The sequence below is a fragment of the Haliotis asinina genome, chromosome 9 (genome assembly GCF_037392515.1).
Source record: "Haliotis asinina isolate JCU_RB_2024 chromosome 9, JCU_Hal_asi_v2, whole genome shotgun sequence".
Classification (NCBI taxonomy): Eukaryota; Metazoa; Mollusca; class Gastropoda; order Lepetellida; family Haliotidae; genus Haliotis; species Haliotis asinina.
In genome coordinates, this window is record NC_090288.1 from 28,823,764 (window position 1) to 28,843,064 (window position 19,301).

A 19,301-nucleotide genomic window follows, 5' to 3' on the forward strand; every position below is an offset into this window, starting at 1 on the left:
ACGCAATCTAGATGTTACTTACAGGACACTTTCAAAATAGATTTGTGACTAGCAACAGATGTAGCAAACAGATTTGAGTGCAAAGTGAATTCATTTCATCTAGTCAACATGTGAGTCAGCAAAAATGGCATATGTCACATATGTCTGGGTTCTGGAGACAAGTGACGGTTAGAATATTGGTCTTCAGTTACCCATGCTTGTCTTAAGAGGTGACTAACAGGATTGGGTGGTCAGGCTCTCTGACTTGGCTGACAAGTCATCAGTTTCCAATGGTGCAGACCAATGTTTATGCTGTTGATCACTGGTTTGTCTGGTTCAGACTCATTTACTTACAGACTGCTGCCATATAGCTGGAATATTGCCAAGTGCAGTGTAAAAACTAAACTAATTCACAGTTTTTGAATACACTTTTGTTTTTTTCCTTTTCTAGGACTGATGTGTTTTCTTGCTTGCCAATGCATCAGCCTGACTGCTGGATTGCTGCACTGTTGAACATCATCCTCTCACACAATCAACAAATAAATTCAAAACAGCCAGGAAGAGTAATTTCTTTTATTTGGAAATTGTCAACACATAATGGAATGTAAAGTTTGATGTTGAGACTATTTACTAAAAAGGTAAATTTTTAATTTACAATCCAGTTTTGGTTGCACGAAACACACTAGATTATTCTTTCTTAAATTATGATTTTCTGGATTCAAAGCATACTGCATGTACATAGAACATGTCAAAGACATGTCCCACCATGCAGTAGATTTTTGTACTCGGTTCGATGTCAGCAGAAGTTGGACAAATTAAAGGATTTCTTGGCACCAGCTGAGCAAAGCTCTGTGCAATGGATGCAAATTGTCATATACAAGGTGTTCAGATGTCAGATGGTAAGCATGTTCTTCAGTTTTGACTGTGATGGCAACAATAACGATCTCACAGATGTTGGTCTTCCATGGCCATAGAGACCACACTTATTGTTTTAAATGACCACATCAATGGTTCAACTACATAAAATGGTACCCATCGTAAATTGTTTGTCTCAGAATTTGTTCTGTATTTCACAGGGTTTTGGATCAGCTGTCACATATGTTGCCTTTCTTACTTTATACATGAGAATTCAAGACTTAATAACAACATTATGATGATAGTACATTCTAATGGAAGGGAAGAAACTCTCGCCTGTTTCACTGCCTCGAGCAACAATCAATGAATGGACGAGTGGTACTGGATGATTTCTTTTGTAAGCCAAATACTGACTTATCCCAGAGAATATCCCGAACAGAACATGACTAATATCAAGTGTTCCACAAGGCAGTGCTTCAAGCATGCACGAGTGTGTGTGGAAAAGGTGCAGTGTAAATAGTCATTATTATTATTAATCTTATTACTAAAATAATGTCACAAAATCAATTCCCCATAATGCACACCTAATTAAGTTAAATAATCTTAGTATCAGTAGATTTCCCCCATCATTTATATGACTGTATTCTAGTTTCAACATTTTAACTAGATTCCTTAAGGATCAGTTAATAATTTGATGACCAGATCAACGGTTTTGAACCATTCCAAAAGAAATAAAGGGTATACTTCACTAAGACATGTTGACAGGCTTGGACGCTGGAACTGTGGCTACCGACCATTTAAATCACATTTCATGGTGTCTGAATAATATATTTCTTGAACAAAATTTGCTCTTTTTCAGTACAAACTGCAATCCATTGCACGCAGCTCTGTCCAATCTGCTTTACTCGTTCACATTGACAGTGATAGTCTTGCCCTTGGGGTCATCAAATCTGTCCATGGTTGAGAGCTGAGAGATCATGTACATGCCCATAAACAGAATGATCGTGAAGATCAACACTGGTACTAGTCCCATGAAGATCGGGGTGGTGAAGAACCCGACACAATCCCACGCATCGGAGAACTGTCCATTCCTCACACCAAATGGCTGAAACTGGTGATAGTAAGGATCTCATTAGAACACATCTTGCACTCTACTCACATCAACATCAGGTTTATCAATGAAAACGAAAAAACATTGCACTCTGAGCACATCATATGATGCCAGGCTTGCAAACCAAGCCCCCTACCTAAAAGAAAACCCACAAAACTTAAGAAGTTTACTGGCATCTTTGTAATTTCTGTGACTATTCCTATTTCTAGAGTGTTCATATTTCATAGTTTGGGTGCCCTTCAGAGTTTTTGTGAAGTCTGAGCATGCATAAGCACACACTTCACTAAAAATCAATGTTGCATTTCTCTCATCAATACTAATTATCAGCCCCCAGAGTGAACTCCTTATTATTCCGAAATAATTACACATTAAGATTACAAAAAATATGAAATTAAGAAGTTTGAGTGGATTAATGCAATGTTGCAGTAAATTGACTCTCTCGCCCTTTTCTGAACAATATTTATTTCAAGCAAACCCCATACAGTCACGTCCCCTGGAACGTTCTTCACGAATATCTTATAACACAAAGTGATTGAGAACAGGTTGGTAAACACTGACAACACTGTGTGCAATGGTTTTTGATGCAGTCCTTTACATTCGATATGTGGCAAGGGTTCTCTGAAAGCGCTTCACTTCGGAGTTTCACTTATTGATTTCAGGCAAGTCATTTGGGATAATAAGTTTTCATTGTATCAGTAGGAAGCTTACGTGAGTGCATATGCCATAATACACATACATATATTAAAGACCAACATATTGTCGAAAAAGTGTGACATTGTGCCTCTAGTGTAATAAGGCAAATGTTCTGCTTAATAAAATCTGATTTAAAAAAATTTTTTTTTTGATAAATGGCATTTACTACATCAGGATAATTTTCAGTTTAAATGCACTAAAAATTGAGGAGCATTATAAATTTGAGCATCTAACACTATTTCAACATATTTGATGAACTTACCTGCAACCCATCAAATTTAAGCGGAGCATATTCCTTGCCCTTCGTCATATTGAGGGGAGACAGTGTCAGGTCAGAACAATGGTAGGAGAATATAGGTGGCATGGCCATCTCCGTGTCCTTCAAACTCATATCCTCTTCATCTACAATGTCAGTGTCACCGGTAATGTTGCGGACACTGAGGGTGAAGTTGACTGCCTTCCATCTGTCTACATTCTTCACAGCAGAGAACCTGTGACACGGACAAGAGCGAGTTCAATTTTACACTGCTTTTAGCAATATTCCATATTTATATCAAAGTAGGGATGTAACAGTGTCTAAATACATGTCATTTTAATGTGTTAAACTTCATCATTTTAAAATTAGGTACAAAACAACTTTATCATTTCTAAAGAGGTCTGTGTTAACACTAATATTTGCACTGATTCACTAACGCACTGGTAAGCTAGTTGCACTAGGTAGCTTGGGGTCTGTTCTTGAGAGTAAGTAATTTGTGTCAGGTTCAATCTCTGCATTGGCCTGTTGTCAAGGTTTCTGTTGTTTGATAGATTTCACCTTCTTGTCATATTTAAAGCTTACTACTGTATTTCATCTGTGGCAGTCCACATTTTTGTCCTTGTGAGCACCATTAGAGCATAACACCAGCACATTACAGGGTAAGTTAAGTCAGATCTTTTCATATCAAATTACAGTAGGGATATTAGGATTTAGTATGTTAGGTTACATGTTTTAAGGATTAGTGTCTCATCGTATTTAGCACATGTTAAGTGTTTGTCTGTAAATATATGCATACTTAGTATTTTAGACCAAATATATTACATATTTTGTACCAGTACACTAGTATACTGGCATGCGTTTATGTGAACAGTAAGGTATTTTACACCGCCATGATGCTATTAGGTGTATCATGTATTTATAGCATGTATATGTATGTATAGTAAGTATATGTATATGTATTAGCTATTCTGTGATTGGCATGATACAGTTATGTGTATCATACATGTTTATTCTAATGTTTAGTTTCTATGTGCATATTTTATGTGTGTATTAGAGTCAGTAAGTTAACTATTTATGTGAACGCTAATACTATTCATGAAGTATATCTATATATATATACTCGCAGCATACTTATGCAATACTTCTTTATTTCGCTTCACTGAGATGCATTAATTAGCTGGTGGTCTAGTCTGCTTGCGTCCCTGAGACGAGGTTAGGTGTTCTTTTCAGACTGCGATATTTTTAATTATAATTATCATTTATGAGAGTACATGTCTTTGCTTAAGTCTGCATGATTGGCAGTTATCAGACATATGAATCATACAGTGATAATCATACTGAATGCTGAACATAACATCTATTGTATTGTATGTATGAAAGACATGTAGTAATTTATGTATATTTTATCATTCAGGGAGTTTTTGTCAGTTCAGTTATCTGGACTGACAGCCAAATGGGGATCTCCATATTCCTCACTACCAGTGCTGGTAGTGTGAATAAATCCCTGAAAACCCTCACAAGTGTTCTCCTTTTTTCTACTATAGAGGAAGACCTCTGTTACAGGGACAGCATAATTGGGCTTCACATATAACCATGTGACGAACTGAACCAAGGGTGTCATTGTACAATGAGATCTTAGCGCTGTGACTGTAACTCCCATACCATAACACAGACTTAAGAGAGTCTTACCACTAAGGTTGTGCCCAGGCCCTAGATTTTTTAAGCTCTCTTAGTTCTAAGATAGTCATAAGTGCCATACATTAACATAAACTTACAATTATCTTAGTGCTAAAAGAGCTTTGAAAATCTAGGCCCAGGTCTTCAGCATAACTACTAGGCTACGCCATTACCCTGACCAGGATTCATATTCACAAGTGCTTGTTCCCGTAACTTTTCACACAGATCTTGAAAGTGTTCACTTAACACTGTATTTTAACATGGTAAATTTAAAGGGGTGCAGGTATTAAGTATATACATGTAAGTTTACACCTAAAATGTGGAATATAAGAAATGTTTCTCACTTGAACGAGACAGAAAAATTGGACCCCGTCGTGTTGGATACAGCTTCTTGTGTAGACAACACAAACCTGAAAGCAGGAAAACAAACAAACATCATCTTATGCAGAGACACCACACTGCCTTCAACATCACTGAATACACTGATGCTCACTTCCTGTTGACGTAACTACAAGATAGCAGTACTACCTAAACAATGTGTTTTCCATACTCATCATTATATGAGCTGATTTTTAGCAACATTTACCTGTAGGAGCATCTTAAATATGAGAAAAGGTTTCACACATCATACCAACTTGGGGCACAGAGTACATTTATCATTATATCCTGTTTATGTGTCCATATTTGTTCAATGTCAATACTGTTCTATACATGTTTGATTATTGTTCCATCAACCACCCACCATCCATCCTCCCATCATTCACCACCGATGCATCATCAACATACCCTACCATTCATCATCCACTCACCTATCTATCCATCCATCCACCCATCCATCCACCCATCCATCTACTAATCATACATCCACCTTGTCTCAGTATATACAATGTGACAATAACATACGTGGCAGTGTTGTTTTCCCAAGTGGAGTTACTGGAATCATACATTCCACTGTCCTTGGGGAGGTCAATCACAGTGCGCATGCTCTTGTCGTCTGCCGCTGGCTGGACAATGACCACCTGGATACCACGGCTGTAGAAGTACATCTCTCCAGTTACATTGACAAAGATGCCTGTTACATTGTCAGGATTTTCCAGCAGATGGCGCCCCTTGAATGTTGCCTTGGTGTCCTGATTCACAGAAATAACATCAGAATTATAAAGGATAAACAATGCCTGATTGATCACTCATCATGGATTTGGCAGCAAGTGAAGCGAGGTGAAATGGGGTTTAATGTTGTACTTAAGAGTATTTATCTCAAAAGGTAACTTGCATACTTGTGTGTCTGTGGCTGCTTGACAAATTATGCGGACTGCGAGTTGACCAGTCCTTGTTGTATCCATAAATGCCAAGAACTAGACAGGGACCAACAAGTACCATCTTTTGATATGATGCAGCTGTTGATTGAACCTATGACCTTCCATTCTTTAGAAAGATGCTCAAACCACTACACCATGGAGGTGGAACTGTCGATACTATCAAAAACATGCAGCCTCTCATGAATACTTTTGTTCTTTATACACATGGACTTTCGTAAAGTTGGTTGCTGGATGCTCATGGTATCAGAATGATTATGTAAGAAGAAAAAAAAGTAGTCTTAAGTTAAGATGTCTGCTAGTCTTGAAAGATACAGCCAAGAATCATGATTAAATGTAAATTCTTCAGCGACACATTATATATCAAGTTCATCAATCTGTTACAGAATGCATCAACTCACATTGGCAACCATGAATCCTCAAAGGGTGCAAAGATCTACAGTCACATCAAGAAATCTCATTTCATCAGAAGAGATCCATGATTCAACCATTTTGCATTGCTTGTATTAATGCTGATACTCTACTTACCCGCTCTGCTCTCTCGCCTGTAAACAGCGCTGTGTAGTCTATACTGCGCTTGTTCAGAGCTTTCACAATCTCACCAACTTTCTCATCTTGAAAGGAAAGACAGAAATATTCTCAATTGACATGTTTTCGATCCTGCAAAATTATCAAATATTCTACTCTTGTAAATAGCGATGGTCTAAATAAGGTAACATACAAGAACCAGAAACATAAATCACAATATCTATATGACAGAGTACTGAGTACAATCTACGCAAATGGAATATGATGACCTGTGTTAACCAAACCAGTGAGCCTGACCACTGGATCCTGTTAGTTGCACTGGTTACTGAAGATCAATTCTACCCTGGATCTTCATGGGTTGAAAACATTTGAAGGTTTCCTTGGTTGAAAACAGGTAGCACATTACATAACCAGTTATATTACATGACATGCATACACCTAAACACAAGAAGATATAAAAAATGTCATAACAATGTTGCAAAAAAAAAGCAGCTCATTACATTTGTAATATGCATAACTTGAAACAGCATGGGTTATCTTACAGTTTCAGAGTGATATGTTGAATATATTCCACATAGGACAGAGGACTCAGCTTGTCTACAAAACCTAATGTGATGATGTCACAAACAACAATGGTTACCATTCTTTGAAATGGCCTTCTCTTCATTCTTCTGTCCAGTGGCAGGCAAGAGAACTAAGATAAGATAACTCTTGTCCTTTTCCATTTTCAGCCCAGAAACATGTTCAGGACTGGAGACACTGTGCACTCGGCCTTTGAACTCTTTCATCAAACCATCAATGACATCTTTAGGAGAATGTACAGCTGGCAGGTTCACTGAGAAGTTGTCATCCATAAGGTTCTGAAGAAAACAGCAAATATGCATCACAGTGTGTCAGGCATCACTTGATTATGAGTGAGCTGAACACAACTTTGATCAGCACTTCATGCATTCTCTTCATGTTACTCATGTCATGTCTTCTTTGTGTAATTATGTTCTAATACGACCCTTTCATGGTGCAGTTGTTGTAAATATATTTGTGGAATCAGTGACATTGTTTCAAAAGTGATCATACCCACAGCCTTGGTAATTTTTGTATGCTTGAGGAAAACTAGAACCAATTCCCCAGCACAATGTGCAGAGGTTTCGTCTAGATAGAAGCCAATCATGTAATCGCGGATCAATGATAGCTCCACCCCCTTGTTGACAAAAGACAAGCTAACCATTAAATGCCTTAAGTATCACATCAGCAAAAACACCTAGTTGATTGATTCCTGCACTCTATATTGTACTAATTTCTGCTTTCCAGCTACATATGAAATACCAAATCTTTCCTTCACACACTGATCAACCAACTCTTATTGAATCTAAGTCGATATAACATGTGATCAGATTGGATTGAAAGGGAGATAAATTCTGCTGCAATTTTTGGTTGCTAGTGGATTTTACAAGAACCCGGAAATATGGCTGTATTGGAGCGGAGGTTACGATGGAAGAAATGACAGGAGCATCCTCTGTGGGGAAGAGAATGCACTTCATGTAACATAATAACACTGGGGTGTATCAGCCTAATTTCAATGAAACCCATGCTTTGAGTTTTTACCACTACAACACAAGATGACAAAAAATATTATCCACATAAATAATTGAATTTAACAATATACAAGGACCACTGATGTATGGAATAAAGGTGGTTTAACTTCACCACATGTCTTATATATAAGCAGTCCAAAATCATTATTACACCACTACATATGCTTAAGGACATTATTCATTCTACAAAAAAGAACTGTAAACTTCAGTTAAGGAAACAAGAGTCATCAGAAGTTTACATATCCCCCTGGCCACAACATGTTTGAAAGGACAAAACATCTGATTGGCTTATTGTGCTTTTAGACAAAGTTTGAATTGTTTCCATGGAATTCATGAAAAAAAAATAAATACCATATATCTGTAATCAGAAAAAGTCAGCATTTCAAGATCTGTCTCATATATTTGCCAAGATCTTTTGAAAGATATGAAATGGTTTTCGAGTTGTGCTCTGGAAACGAAGTCCGAAATGTGTCCATGGAAACCAAAAAAATAAGAAATCACAAAAACCTGTATATAGCAAAAGGCACCACTTTCGGGTCTGCCACACATATCTACCAATTTTCATTGACAGATATTAAGAAGTTTTTGAGTTCTGCTCTGGAAACAAAGCCCACCCCAACATTAGACTACCATCAAAATGTTCCATGGAAAAACAAAATATAATAAAAATGCCAAAACTCTGTAAACAGCAAAAGGCACAACAAAATATAATAAAAATGCCAAAACTCTGTAAACAGCAAAAGGCACAACTATAGGTTGGGATTATTATATCTGTCAAGTTTGGTATAAAACTATTGAACAGTTTCTGAGTTATGCTCCGGAGACAGATGAGGCATTGACTATATAAAAAGGATTATAACAAAAGATAGGAGCAATTCTGGTGGTTACGAACTACTTGACAAACATATTTTGAACAGTATTTAAGATATTGTGTGAAACATATTTAAGTATATTATCAAACTGATAACAGCAGTTTCAAACCTTGATATTCTTGAATGCACCTCCATCGCTGAATGGGTTGTAGACATCTGCATACTTGGAGAAATCTTCCATGTGGAGCTAAAAGTAGATATGGGTAATTCCAGTACTTGTTCTCAGACTGATCTATTACGTGATAATACCAGTCATGTACACCAACAAGTTGTACAAGTTTGTTGAGGGTAAAGACTGTTCTCATCATGCTCAACATGCTCAAAGTCATTGTCTCATTCATTCAGGAGACGTTAGAGGCCTTGGATTAAAGGCAAAGGGGTGTGGGTGCACACACTCACAAACCACCTCCTAAGCCATATATTAACCCAGTTAGCTTTCACTATATGTTCTTGCAATAGTAATATGTAAAACACAGCAGTATGTAACATTATGTTAATTTCTTACAAACTTGCTGGGCAGCTGAGTGAGTGCTAAAGCCACACTTAACTTGAGAGAGAGTCTGGACAAGACAATCCAGTGATCAACAGCATGAGCATCTATCTGTGCAACTGGGATACGAAGATATGTGTCTGAGAACCTGACCACCTGATCCCATTAGTCGCCCCTTACAAGAAGCATGGGTAACTGAAGATCAGTTCTAAAATGGATCTTCATGTGTCATTAAGAATGAACATTGTGAAAATCCTGAAGTCATTCAACAGTGTGCAAGAAGATTTTTCATGATTTTGGAATCAACAACATTGATGTTTTTAAAAGTTTTGTAAACATGTTTATGAAATATGCTTCATTGTAGCTTCTACAGCAATAGATAATTACAATATTTCATGAACAGCAAGAGCTCTGTCCTTAAAAACTAACATGACTTGACAATGTTACCAAGGTAACTAACCTTGCCAGTTGAAAAACATGAGTAATCAAGACAATGACCTATACAACATCATTAGGAACTTCAGAATATTGAATGCATTCAGTCAAATGAATGAACATTGGTATATAGGCAAAATCATACAAGCATTTAAATGGGAAAAATATTGACAATCAGTCTTCAACTAATTTTCCTTTATTAAAAAACAGGGTATAATTAATATTATGAAAGAGCTATAAGTTGTTTAAATCTTTATTATAACATGGACATGGTAAACAGTTTCAGAATAGGTGGTGTGAGAGAATGAGTTTAGTTTTAAGCCACGCAGCAATATTGCAGCTAAAAGGCGATGATCTGTAAATAATCGAGTTTGACCTAGACAATGCGATGATATGTGTCAACCAAGTCAGCGATTGTGACCACCCGATTCCTTTAGTCAACTGTTATGACAAGCATGGGTTAGTAAAGATCAATTATAACCCAGATCTTCATGGGCTTAGGATATCAAAACCAACCTTATCTTGTACAAATGCTACAACATTGTGCCCTTGTTTGTTGGTCAATGGGGAGAGATATTTGTGGTGGAAAGTTTGACCATCGATGCTGTTGCCAGCAAATGCTTGTGGTAGATCGCTTAAAGGCCTGAAGACAGAAACATAAAAATATTATAAACATGAGATATCGGCTATTAGAATTAGGCACAAATTAAAGTAGTCATGATCACTGAACACAGACCCAATTTTTTGTCTTTGAATGCTTTAAGCATACAGATTATTGAGGTAAATTGAGTTTTGCATATAGACCCTTTCTTAAACCTTGTCTAACATACACAAGTTTTGACATCCACTCCAGCACTGCAACAGCTCATACAGATTAACACATTGGCAACAAGTACAGAACTTTTGATGTTGTGACAAATACATATTGCAAATGGTACATACATTAACTGTAGTAAGCCAAAAATAAAAATTATCATGCTGTATGTTATTAACTTGGTGCAAGACAAATCTTGTAGAATGTTAATGGCTGGTTGGTTTGTTGTATAAAGCCACACTCAGCAATATTCCATCTATATGGCTGCAGTCTCTAAATAATCAAGTCTGGCACAGAGAATCTACTGATCAGCAGCATAAGGATCGATCTGCCCAATGGTACAATGACGTGTCATGACATGACACTGACAGTATTGGTCACTGAAGACCAATACTAGCCTGGATCTCCAGAGGTCTAGAATGTTAATCAAATAGGAAACAGATGGACAAAAATAAAAGGCCCAGAAAAAGTCCTTGTGAACTACATTTCTCTACCAATGGCAAAGTCGTTTTTAAATTACAAATTCAAATAAACCAACTGTGTGTTTTTATTATCATAGATAATAAGCCAGGGTAGCTACCAAAATTTATGCATGATTTTTGCTATGACTATGACAGCTGGACCAACTCTCAGAACTATCTAAATATAAAGCTTTGCAATCATTCGGACTTGCTACGTACCTGTAGACATCATATTTTTACACAACATGATAAAATATTGAGGTAAAAAACATAGAAATAGGACCGAATTGGATCAGTCACTATACCATCCAGGCATCAGAAAAAAACCCTACATTGCTGGGATATTTTGTTACAATCAGACAAGGATGCATATGATGGGCATCCTGCCTCCTGACTGTTTCGGGTGAAGAAATTCTGCTAATATGGACAGGAACCCAGTCCCTTTGTCCGTCACGGTCGAAGGAGCGTGTGCTGACCAATTTGCAGCTTGGTCTTGTAATTAGACCGTTGGCGACAAACATTATTCGCTCCGCATCAATGCCCCTTTAAATTTAAATTTTAATGTGTGAGGAGTACTCGTAGTTTGTAGGATTGTGTGCTCTGAATACTGAGATAAAAAGGGCGAAGTGATAACGCCAAAGACGTGATCATCAGTGACTACTGCATACCAAAGTCACCAGGACCTGAGTGAGATATGTGGGTCACCTTCAGGTATCATATGGGAGTCACTGTGGGGAGCAGCTGAGGACATCAAAGATAAAAGCTGCACCCTGCCCTGTATCAATAATCTAGAGGAAAGCCCTGACCATTACTAAATTTCTAAATGTTCCTTGATCTAAATACAGTAATTCTGTTTAAAAATACAGCCACGTTAGAGATTGTCAAATCTTTGATTTCATGACATCGTCATCAAACGAATTAGGAAGTGCAACAACATTAGTAATTACTGATTCATTAATCCAGATAAGGTCTACATACACACATAAATTACGGACTCAATATACCTGGACTGTGACCACATTAAAACTGGCACTTTATCGGCAGTGATTACTGCCAGAAACGTCAAAGTCACCACAATCTGTATCGCCACCATCATCATATTCGCCATCTTGCTGCTTATGGCCAGTCACGTGGATTTGGTCACATGATCAAAATCTCGCAGACCGGACGAGAAGAGGCCGAGATCTTCCTTTTACGCCATTACCCATCAACATGGGTGAGTGTGTTGCCCACGTGGTTGAACAATTGTTAGCATATACTGGTTTTGTAGCGAATACCTTGAAATGAAAAACATGTTTAAAGAATGATTATGTTTTATTCTTGACCCAGCTCACTTGTTTAGTTGTCGTAATGACCCATTTACGATTAACCACGACATATATGCGGTGCAAAGCCCGGCGTGTCATGGTGAAATATCACAAGACAGAAATGTCCGAAATATGAAGATCAAAAGATGTGCGGATTTACTTCTGAAAAGTTTAAATTTTTATCATTCGATTTTGTATGTCTGCATCGGTTTTGAAAATCTAAATTGCTGTGATAATAAAGGTTTGTCTCCAGGACTTCATCAAAACACAAGAATGCATACAACAGTCTCAAATATACACGGCTTTAACTTAAAAGAAGTCAACATTATGAAACATGGGATAATCACTTCGATCATGTAAAGCTGTAACTGTGTACTACCTGTACTCCCAAGCCCCATCAAGTACCAAAATTACAAACAGACATGCACACCTAACCCTAAATATATTATATGGTAAGACTTCCGTCTGTATTCCCTTGATTAAAACGGCGAGGAAGTATTACTTTGAGTGGCATTTTTAGAAGTTAGATATGCAGGAGTACTACACTTAACAGGGTGCACTTTTTCAAAATAATTATTGCTCTGACCCTAACCCCAAGGGCAAACCCTTAGTCTAAAGATTGTAAAGGGTGCACACACCGGAAACAGGTCAAAATGGCCACATGGCAAAATGGTCGCACTGACCCTAGTCAAAATGGCCAATACAAAAAGTCAAAATGGCCATGCATTATTTAATTTAATGTTTTAATACTCATAACATTTACGAGCGTCCTAACCCTAAAGATCATAAGGGTGCCTAACCCTAACCCCAAACCCAGTCTAAGGATCATAAGGGTGCCCTGTAAACTATGAACACAAACCCTAACCCTGAAGATCATAAACATTGTATGAAATAGCATCTGCCCGGCAGCCTGCTGCTTGCTAATTTCCTTGTGGGCTTGCATGTTCATTTTATAGCCATCCCTGTTTGCAAATACATTTTCCAGGGGTATATATTTGACCATGTCATTGACTACGGGAAATATTAAAAAAATAGTTTACAATTGTGGTAGCTAGATGATGTCTGCATAGTTCATACAGAACCTCCACAGATCAGCCTACACACTTATCAAACACTAAATGTGACTGGTCTACAGAATACTTTCAGTCTATGAATAATGTCGTTCTTTTCTGCTTTTCTGATTCAGATAGCAGTGACTGCATTGTAGCCAGATGATATGCCTTTCAGTATGTTCAGATACAATGAATGAAACCTTTAAAACTAATCCTTATTAGATGAGGCATATATATTTCGGTGATATACAATTTGGCAGGAATGAAGTTTAAGGGGGAATAAAAGTGAAAGTCTTTCTCAAAGCTAATATTACATCTCTTCCTGACACAAGTAAATACTTAAAGGAATATACCCTGTGATTGGTAAGGATAATCTTTTGCCAGTTACACTGTGCTGTTTACAGTGTTTAGTGACATGGTAATGGGCATGCGCATAAAGAATTTACTTGCCATAAGAGGCGACTTAGCTTGTCGTAAGAGGCGACTAATGGGATTGGATGGTCAGGCTTGCTGACTTGGTTGACATGTCATTCATTCCCAATTGCAGACCAATGTTCATGCTATTGATCACTGGAATGTCTGGTCCAGACCAGATTATTTAAGACTGCCACCATATAGCTGGAAGTGGAATATTGCTGAGTGAGGCGTGAAACTATTCTCACTCACAGGGAAATTCAGGGGAACGCAAGACATATTAGCATGTTCCATATACAAGTGTGCCCACTTCAGAGTGGTAAATGTTTTCAGACATTGATTTCCTCACCTAGAGACAAAGCTTCTTGATCTGCAGTAACATTCTACAATCAAGCTTGTACTTGACTCCATCATGGTGTGATCATGTATGTACATGCTTCCAACCCCCCAGCCCTAAGTAATGCGAGTCTTCAGCAGGTAACAGTAACACTCACTGTTCGCAAAATGGTTTTAAGACCAATATGAAAAAAAATGCCACAATTAAAGCTAAGATAAAAGTAGAATAAGTTTGATAGTAGCACATTAACTTGAAGAATTACCATAAAACTGGAATTGTAAAGGGGACTTGCATATGTATAACTCTTTTGTTAACAGGAAAGCCAAAGGGTCTTCGTACAGCACGAAAGATGCGCGATCATCGTCGTGACCAGAGATGGCATGACAAAGACTACAAGAAGGCCCATTTGGGAACCAGGTGGAAGGCTAACCCCTTCCAGGGGTCCTCACACGCCAAGGGCATTGTGCTGGAAAAAGTGTGAGTATATGGTTGACTTTAGGTTTGTCATGATTCATTGTGAAATTACAGCTGAGTGAGAGGGTGAGTCAGTTTTATGCCACACTCGGCAATATTCCAGCTATATGTCAGCAGTCTTTAATTAATTTAGTCTGAAAATCACACAACCCATGTGTCAATTCATGTTTATGTCAGAAAAGTAATGGCTATGCTGGAACAGCTGAATCTTTACATGAAGCAGCATTTAATTTTAGTATAATTAAGCAAAACAAACCAAACAGACTTTACTTATGTATTTGTGCATATTGACAAATTCTTAACACCAGAATCCTGGAGTCTTTGACAGGCATTTAGAAGTGATATACATAAAGACAAGAGTTTTTATGGATGACAACTTCTTTATTGTGAAGAGTCACATTTCGAAGAATGTTCTTACTTCTTCATCAGGTCAACTGTTCTCATCACCTGATGAAGAAGTAAGTACATCTTTGAAACCTTGTGACTCTTCACAATAAAGAAGTTGTCAACCATAAAAAACTCTTGGCTTTACCAGAATCCTAACTTGGGGGAACCATCTGCAAACCTGAAGCAGATGAATTGCATGAGAATCATGCATCAAATTGCTGAAAGGATGTTCAAATATCATGCATTTGAACAGCTGTGTTTTTGAGTAAAGTTTTGTTAATAATTTGCCAATTTCCAATGAGTTTTATCATTAGTTGAACCAGACAATATTTTCACTGTTATGAATCTGCTTTACAATACATCAGTTCACGTGTAAATAGTCCTATTAAACAGTTTGAAAAATTTTCCCAAATCTAGTCTAGAACAGTTGACTAAAGTGGCTACATTTACAATAGTGAATCTGAACTTTTCATGGGTACTATGTTATGACTCAAAAACAGGACTGCATGGTGTATGCTCAAATTATGAGACTCATGAAGCCACTAGTCCTCAGCTTGTTTAAGTTGCTGCATCATGATATGTGCCTTCAACAATTGGTCCAAATCGTGAGCAGTTAAATGCAGCAATGCTAGCCTTTGTAACATTAGTCAATAGGATAACTTAGCCATTTAGTGTTTTGTGATATTAGGCAAGTGCAGACTAGCATTGTGATCCTTTTTAGTCGTAAAGCACTTGAAAAATGGACCTGCAGCAATTCATGCTGGACAGCTAGCTGAAAATGCCTCTCATTTTCTGGCTATCCATTAAACCTCTCGCCCCAGCTCAATGATCAGTCCCTTGATCATCCTGGATAGTAATTAGAATAGGTCTTCAGCAACCCATGCTTCCCACGAAAGGTGTCTGTATTTGTCATAAGAGGTGACTGGGTGGTCCGGTTCGCTGACTTACCCCAATTGCGCAGATCAGTGCTCATGCTGTTGATAACCAACTTGTCTAGCCCAGAATCCATTATTTACAGACCACTGTCAAATGGCTGGAATATTGCTGAGTGCAGTGTAAAACTAAACTCACTCACACTGTTGGTTCTTTGTCTTCAAATATGTTTCAACTATGTTTACATCCTGAGCAAAGGCGCAATAACAACAATACTTTCTTATGTTTCATTTGATGTTTAATTTTTACTGAATGTCTGTTAGTCTCTCCAGCCGTAAGCATTTTCTGTAGATTTCTGGGATTTTTGTTTCATTTTGAACTTTCTTGATCAGTGTTAATCTACTCTAAAAGATATAAATTTTCAGCAGTTTTTGTGCTTTGCTGTTTGCATGTCTGGTTTTCTGAGCCCATTGATCGATGATTGACAATCACTGATACTAGCGAGGTAATCAGTTGACATATTATTGTATCAATCAATCCTGTCACTGATAACCATACAAGAAAGTTATTGTACGAACAAAGTCTAGTTTAGTATTTTGGTTCAAATACTTCTCTCAACCTGAATGAATAAGTGCTCATAATATTCATCACTAAATTGTTGATAGGTTGACATCATCTTGTTAAAGTATGAGTGCCTGTGCATGAAGCAGCCAAAAATACTACCAGATATCACAGTTCAGGTTTCTTAATGTCTTTCGTAGCATTATTCAGCTTGAAACAAGTATCCATGTGTTAGTCCATCCACATGTCCAGGCAGTTGGTAATTCCAATAGAATACTTGACTGCATCCTTATGAACAGGTCCTTCATTTAATATGCTCCTCACTGTTGCTGAGTACCAAAATAGTCATCTTTTTCCGAAGATGTGGTCCTCATAAAATATGTAGTAGTATATGTCATTACTTGCATTAGTGTGATTGAGTTTCATGACATAACAAATTAAAGTAGACTTTGATCTTATCATAAATATTGTTGACATTACAGTGGAAGCTGTCAAAATTTTATCTGTCCAATCCGGCAAGTTGTCATCACTGGCTTAAAATCTCAGCCTCGTCTGTACATTTTCATCAGCTCTACAATCCAGCACATTGTCTAAACTGGATTCTTTCTTCTGTCCCGATGAGTGCAGATTTAGACAGCTTCCACTGTATTGTCAATTTTGTGTCCTGTATTGTACAGACATTTGTTTATGGATAACTTTCTCAACTCCTTTTGAGCCCTAAACCACTGTCTACTGGTAAGTTCTCTTGGCAGTATTTGGAAGATTTAAGTTCTGAAATATGGACTGAGCATATTTAGCAAACTAAATTTGATGACTTTCACTCAGTGTCTGTCGTAATAATTTTTGTTGACTGTTTTTTTCAGTGGTGTTGAGGCTAAACAGCCTAACTCTGCCATTAGAAAGTGCGTGAGAGTGCAGCTCATCAAGAATGGAAAGAAAATCACAGCCTTCGTGCCCAATGACGGTTGCCTCAACTTCATTGAAGTAAGTTATAAAAAGCATCACTAAGAGTTCCTTTTGTAATCTAGTGCATTGATGAATTCTGAATATCATGGAAATACCTGTGGAAATACTACATGATTTCTTTTTCTCTCTATAGACTAGTCAGTATTATGTTATAAATACCTTCAACCAGTTCGCTACTAGTACTACTGTCAAACACAGGTAAGTTATGCATTAATCTGACAATTGACCCTTATCGACATGTATGAGTACACCCCACCATTGTGAGTGAAGGAGTCTCAGGTTGCCCGCCGTCAACTCTTGTGGGATGGGTCAAGCACTTAAGAGTATGAGCAAGGCATGTGCAACTACACGGAATCAATTTTATCGTCACACACTGCACATGAACTGGCCCACAACTGCTCTTCCTTTCACAACCCAAATAGGTTTCTCGTGAACAAGTACTCTGCGCTGGTCCAACATGCCCTTGTTTGCCAGTAGCATGGTAACTTGTTTGATGCCTTTTAACATACACTTCTCTCGCTTTGTCCCCCATGATTTTGTTTTGTCTAAAATGCATATATAATTACATCCTGTTTTTCATTTGAGAAATACCATAATGCTGTAGCTCTTTTGTTCTGTGATTGATAATCCAGAATCTGTGCGAAAACTGAAGGGGTAACACTCATTGTTGATGGTTACAGGAGAACGATGAGGTTCTGGTTGCTGGATTTGGAAGAAAAGGTCACGCTGTGGGAGATATCCCTGGTGTACGTTTCAAGATTGTGAAAGTGGCCAACACCTCCCTGTGGGCTCTGTTCAAGGGAAAGAAGGAGCGACCACGATCATAGACACTCGCATGGATGTAAAGAAAATAAACATGTAAAACTCAATTACAGCATATTTTGTATTTTTCACTCTTTTTAGAACCATCTCAGGTCATATGGATAAACCCATTTTCAATCTTCAGCTGGGGCAGAAGGAAAGATTTTAAAGGTGGTACTTATTGTTACCCTGACTTGGCATAAACGGTTAAAACAATGTCTAGCCAGTCCACTTGGAGTCATATAATGTGAGTGGATTGTGCATGGTATATTGGCTGGTTAGCAGCAGGAGACTAGTACACAAATACTTGTAGATGTGTGTCCATCTCCAACCCTTAAAGATCTGTTACAACAACTTTGCATTATGGCAAGGTGAGAAATAGGAGCAAGGTAATCAGCATAAACCACTAAAGCGTGAGCCTTTGAGCGCTATAGTCTATATCTACAATGAGACAAGATTTAAGATGCATGCAAATTTGTAATATTAAAATTCGGTTTACACATATTTGCTTCTGATTTATTGTTCACAAAGTGGATCGGCAAGAAGCCTTTTTAGTGCCCATCCAGACAAAATAACATTTAATGGACTTGCATTCATAACATGATTACAAAAGTACATAACATAAATAACACGAAGGATGCAATATGCGTGAATATACACATCCATACAGCAAACATACGTTTAGTCCTGCAAAATATCAGAAAAAAACGAAAGGTTGATTACCTCTTCTTGAACAAATAAAGTTAGGCACTGATTTGATAATATTATGAGTTGCATATCTGGGTAATTCAAGGTTACTATACAGAACAACATTTATGTTACACTCATGTTTCAAATAAAATAAAATGTGTTTTATAGTTCCTTATTTAGGACATACGAAAGGATAATGAGGTATCCTCGAAGGCGGCGCCACAAGTACAAGTAGTTATTTAGGAGACAAACATACTGTGTTGGAAAATCAGAGGTATATGACGAAGTTATAATAGCTCAAAATTTGATTTAAAACCGAACAGGTTGTATCATAATAGTACCATATGAATGTGCCTCACT

General features: G+C 37.5%; 2 protein-coding genes across 2 annotated transcripts; one reads left to right on the top strand and one right to left on the bottom strand.

Annotated features, from left to right (window-relative positions):
- Positions 1-536: 536 nt before the first annotated feature.
- Positions 537-12,356, bottom strand: LOC137296653 (V-type proton ATPase subunit S1-like). Its single transcript, XM_067828472.1, has 9 exons — positions 12,084-12,356; positions 10,321-10,447; positions 8,989-9,066; positions 7,056-7,275; positions 6,416-6,501; positions 5,475-5,701; positions 4,916-4,981; positions 2,901-3,129; positions 537-1,945 (listed from the first exon to the last, which is right to left on the bottom strand). Exons 1-9 carry the CDS (start codon positions 12,185-12,187, stop codon positions 1,736-1,738), a joined length of 1,347 nt encoding a protein of 448 aa, XP_067684573.1. The 5' UTR covers positions 12,188-12,356; the 3' UTR covers positions 537-1,735.
- On the top strand, positions 12,230-18,319 carry LOC137296654 (small ribosomal subunit protein uS12). Its single transcript, XM_067828473.1, has 4 exons — positions 12,230-12,295; positions 14,507-14,666; positions 17,348-17,468; positions 18,131-18,319. The coding sequence occupies exons 1-4, from the start codon at positions 12,292-12,294 to the stop codon at positions 18,275-18,277; spliced, it is 432 nt and encodes a 143-aa protein (XP_067684574.1). The 5' UTR covers positions 12,230-12,291; the 3' UTR covers positions 18,278-18,319.
- The last annotated feature ends 982 nt before the right edge of the window (positions 18,320-19,301 follow it).

Excerpts from the sequence above, each read along its gene's own strand:
- LOC137296653 (XM_067828472.1), bottom strand. The coding sequence starts at position 12,187 with ATGGCGAATATGATGATGGTGGCGATACAGATTGTGGTGACTTTGACG. Across the intron at positions 3,130-4,915 it reads AATTTTTCTGTCTCGTTCAA|GTTCTCTGCTGTGAAGAATG; the intron begins GTGAGAAACATT and ends TCCGTGTCACAG. Across the intron at positions 1,946-2,900 it reads TTAAATTTGATGGGTTGCAG|TTTCAGCCATTTGGTGTGAG; the intron begins GTAAGTTCATCA and ends TACTATCACCAG.
- LOC137296654 (XM_067828473.1), top strand. Across the intron at positions 14,667-17,347 it reads GGCATTGTGCTGGAAAAAGT|TGGTGTTGAGGCTAAACAGC; the intron begins GTGAGTATATGG and ends TGTTTTTTTCAG. Across the intron at positions 17,469-18,130 it reads GTTGCCTCAACTTCATTGAA|GAGAACGATGAGGTTCTGGT; the intron begins GTAAGTTATAAA and ends TGATGGTTACAG.